General features: G+C 32.2%; 1 protein-coding gene across 1 annotated transcript; it reads right to left on the bottom strand.

Moving 5' to 3' along the window:
- Nucleotides 1–3,297: 3,297 nt before the first annotated feature.
- Nucleotides 3,298–4,038, bottom strand: LOC130933848 (pentatricopeptide repeat-containing protein At2g20710, mitochondrial-like). The gene has a single exon (XM_057863458.1). The coding sequence runs from the start codon at nucleotides 4,036–4,038 to the stop codon at nucleotides 3,298–3,300; it is 741 nt and encodes a 246-aa protein (XP_057719441.1).
- Between the last annotated feature and the right edge of the window lie 694 nt (nucleotides 4,039–4,732).

The raw sequence follows: 4,732 nt of genomic DNA, 5'->3' as shown, positions 1-4,732 counted from the left end.
CACCACCATCAAACCTTTGAATATCTTCAAGAAATCTCCCTTGCCTATGAATTTGTAACCATTTTTAACTATGGCGCTCAGCGAGATTAGATTTCTGCCCAGTTTCAGTACATGTCATGCATGAAGCAATATATTGGTCGCATCATCTGATTTGATTTTGACTTGTTCTTCACCTACCACTGGAATTAATTCGTTATCTTCTAGTCAGACACTTCCATCCCTATTTTTGTAGGAAATAAAAATATCTTTGTTAGGTGACATGTGAAATGATGCACCAGAATCCAGGATCCACTCGTTTTTGTAGTTACCAGTGAATATGGTTAGAGCAGAACCAGCATCACTATCTTCAGAATCATCAATTATTATGATGCAGAATTCTTTGATTTCTCCTTTTTTGTGGGCAATATCTTATAATGTGTCTTAATTGGTGACAATAGAATTACTTTATAGATTTTTGCTTTTGAAACTTTGACTTCGATCTACTCTTGCTTGAGCTTGTGGACTCTCTTTCTTGACTGCGACCTCTCTGTAGTGGATCTAGATAATAATTTCTGATGTTCTTTTGTCAATAGTGCATCTTTAACATTTTGCACTGTGATTTCAGATCTACCATATAACATGGTATCACAGAAATTATCATATGACGAGATAATGACGTGAACAAGATCACAACTTGATCAACATCTTCGACATTTATTCCAGCTGTAGCAACATCGGATATCATCCGATTAAAGTCATCTATGTGGACTCTCATAAATTTATCTCTTGAATATTTAAATCTATACAATCTCTTCCTTTGGTATAGCTTGTTGAACAAGCTCTTGACAGAATATTTTTTATCCAAGGTCTTCCATAATGAATCAGCAATTTTTTTTCATCCATTACCTCTCGCAACACGTTGTCTGTTAGGCATAAATGGATTATACTTCTTGATTTTGCCATTGTATCTACCTTTTATCACCAGACAATATCTTCGACAATTCTATTAATCCGTCCAACGCCTTTACTATTCCTTGCTAATCTAGCAAAGCTTGCACATGTCATTTCCATAGCTGGAAGTTATTGAAACCGTCAAATTTCTCTATTTCAAAATTTTGGACCGATATCTTATATCAAGGTAAAAAAAATTTTTTCTAATGTGGAAGATTAGACAAAGCTGCAACCACAGAGCATTCAAAGAATTGAACCTTCCCCCTAAACTTAAGTGGCTCTGATACCACATGTTAGAGATAAGACAAAATCGGGGTAGAGGCGAGCCAAATATTTACGTGGAGAGTGATGGAATCAATATGCCAATAAAATATGTTAAGGAAGAGAGAGTAACATCAATATTTTAAAGTGAAAAAATCTCCAAAATGAACAGGGCAAAAAACCACAAGTTAGCACTCCAAAAAATATCCACTATATTAAGGATAATTACAATATAGTGTACCACAGTAAAACTCCTACTACAATTAGTAGTATTTAGTGAGTACTAGAGAGTATAATCAAATTCTAATGTGTATCACTCACAACTCTCAAAATTTTATCACATACTCTCTATAATATTACACTCGTTATTTTACAAAAGAACTCACTCAAAACTAAAAAACCATACACACACGAAGCTAAGAGAAATGCTTTGTTGCTTTTGTGTTTTGTATGTTGATGAAAAATAAGAATTCATTGTGCTATATTTATAGTTGAAGATAATGAACCACAACAACTCCTTCCTTTCATTATTTTATTACTAATATCTTCAATAATAAAAACTATTACCCATGGTTTTGAAAATTAGACTAGACCATCTAGTTGGACTGTGAATCGGACATCTCTGCAGGTCGGGTCAATGTTAAAAACCGCCATACACAAAATTGTCTGGAAACTACTGATTTTGTGTGCGTTTGATAATTTTGAATCATTGAATGAAAAATTTATTAATTTTTGTGTGTTTGCTATTTAGTTCTGTTTTATGTAACTTCAAATTTTACAAAATTAATTTTTCAATGGTTCTAGTTCTATAAATGACTGAATAATATCATAAAATATATTTAATATTATAGTTGAAAAAATTATACTGCTGATAAAATGTATCTTATATTTGGGTTTAGAGGATACATGCACCACAGACACAGTGTTACTCCATTACTAAATGATTTAAGCTTGTTATATATTGTGCAGGAGGGTGCTTTGTTCAAGAATTTAACAGAATTCTCTTACGGTTATTCAGGCTTTATATTTTTGATTATGATTGCTGGTTTGCACTACATTAATATCTAAGAATAAATTTTTGATTTATATCCAATAAATAATATATAATCATAGACTAATAATCTAATATTATGATTATCTTCTATTGAATATTTTTTGTTATTTGACTTTTGAATTTGTACTTAGATGAAATTATAATATTTTTATTGATGTAGTATTTTTAATTTAGATGACATTTTAAAGTTTATATTAGATTATAATTATATTTTAATGTGTTTATTTATATTTTATTTATTATTTTATTATAAAATGGTTATTTTAGTCCAATTACAATTAAATCAATTGAACCAATAAACTAATAACTAAAATAATTTAATGATCGGTTCAGTTTTCAAAACTTTGGCATTACCTGATGTAATTACCAAGTTATTCCTGGAAGAGATGTATTTGTTACTCATCCCCCCTTTTTTGAATTATATAACATGTTACTAAATTTAATAAATGGTTAAAGACGTACGTTATATTGTGAAATCAAGAACAAAGGAATACCATAGAAGTTATTAGAGTATAATTAGGATCAATAAGATCAATTAGCATCATTTAATTCCACATCCTTAATCCAACTCATCAGCTTGTTATGAACATCAAGGGAGACAATATTCTTGCTGCTGAGTAACCTTATCAAATTCTCTGCCTCCTCCATATCTCCATTAAATTTTAAGTACTAAAAAATAGCAACTAAGGATTCCGGTAGTGGCCTCCACTTACACCTCCACTTCACAGATAGAAACTGCCTCTTTCATACATTGAATAACCATCGGAAAATTTTTTTGTGGAATATATCCAAGCAAGAGCCCTAACCAAGTCCATAAATTTGGCTTTCCTCCCTTCATGATTGTCCTATTAACAATGGCTTCAGCTTCCTCCATATTGCCCTTTCTATTGTAAGCTGCTATCATCATGTTCGGAATAACGAAATTTCTGAAATACTAGTTTCTAGATTCCCACTCCTCAAAGATACTCTTTGCAAGTTCAATGTCATCCAACTTGAGAAATGAACTTATTACAGCTAAATAATAGTCTCTTTTAAGTAACTTCCCATCCATCTTATAAATATTCCACAACCTCATCACTTCTTCTTTCTTTCCTATTGCTGCATATTAAGTCACAAGGTAAGGAAAATGCCTCTTTCCAGATTGTAGAACTCAGGCGCTCCTCTGATTTCTTTAAAACGTTAAAAGCTTTATCACGAAGCCCGAGTTTTCCATAACAATTGGCTGCCACAAAATAAACACTCCACCAATCCGCATGTTGGGAATACGATGGATCATCTTCTAACTGTGCAAGAAGTTTGCCGATTCCCTCTATATCAGATTTGGCCGCATATGTGTTAATCAAGGTGACAAATGTAAATCTATTGAATTGAATACCCTCTTCCTTCATTTCAAGCAACAAATTTTCCACTTTGTCAAAGTTTTGTGTTTGATAGTAGAGATTAAGCAAAGTATTTCTTGCCAAAGTAGACTTTGCGAAACCCAAATGTTTCATCTGCAGTATGATCCTTTCATCTTTATCCACATCCCTAACTTGAGCATAGCAATTACGATGAGAGCTGTAACATTCTACAGCTCTTGAGTATTTCGGAATGCTATCAAAATAAGATTTAGCTTCTTCTATTTCCTTGGCCTTTGCAATCAAGTTCAGTCTTAAACTAAAATCTGCAGATCCAGGTTTAGAGTATCCTTTCTCAGACATCCAAAATGATACCTCGAGGGTGTTTTTATATCTTTTGCGTGACCTAAGTTGCTTGATAACGACTAGCAGTTTATCGTAGCTAAGAGTTCCCATCCTGAACCCACTGCTCGAGAATCGTAACCCTTTTCAATGTTTATCAGGCCTGATAAATCATTGTCACCCTATTCTTTCCTATATGATTTTCTTCAGAGCCTCCAGCTCATTAAACCTCCTTTGTATGCAGGCTTCCATGTATTGACGCATCTGTTGGAAGATATAAATGTAATTAGCATTTGGTTAGGAGATTGCATAAAGTTCATGAAATAACCCAAAGTTGAATTAGACTGAATGATCAACTATATATAATACTGCTTGTTAGAACTTGAAGATTAGAGTGGTTAAAGTTCAAAATTCGAAGCGATATTAATTAATTAAAGGTTAACTACTAAAAATGTCCTCGAAAAGAAATTAAGAAGAGAAAGTGTTACAATAAAATTTTGGTTATATTTTTTAAACACACCGAAGAAAGTACGACTTAATAATAAGGTTGTTATCTCTATGTCATTTACATTGTTAATTTTTTTCTCTAAAGATAGAATATAATATTATTAATTGGAAGTTTAAGCAACAAATAGAATTGGTCCAACTTTGGACAGCACAATAAAAAAAAACCAAAACAGGGTATTCCCAATTACTTTACTAAGGTATTCCCACTTAACTTATTTTTAAAACAACCGAGACTAAGAACTCAATAGTTATCTGCTATGGAGAAAACTTCAAAAGGTGAGAAGCTCTTATCTTCGAAGAT

The sequence above is a fragment of the Arachis stenosperma genome, chromosome 1 (genome assembly GCF_014773155.1).
Source record: "Arachis stenosperma cultivar V10309 chromosome 1, arast.V10309.gnm1.PFL2, whole genome shotgun sequence".
Classification (NCBI taxonomy): Eukaryota; Viridiplantae; Streptophyta; class Magnoliopsida; order Fabales; family Fabaceae; genus Arachis; species Arachis stenosperma.
Note: the sequence above shows the minus strand (reverse complement) of the source record. Positions and strands in the feature narration are given on the sequence as shown.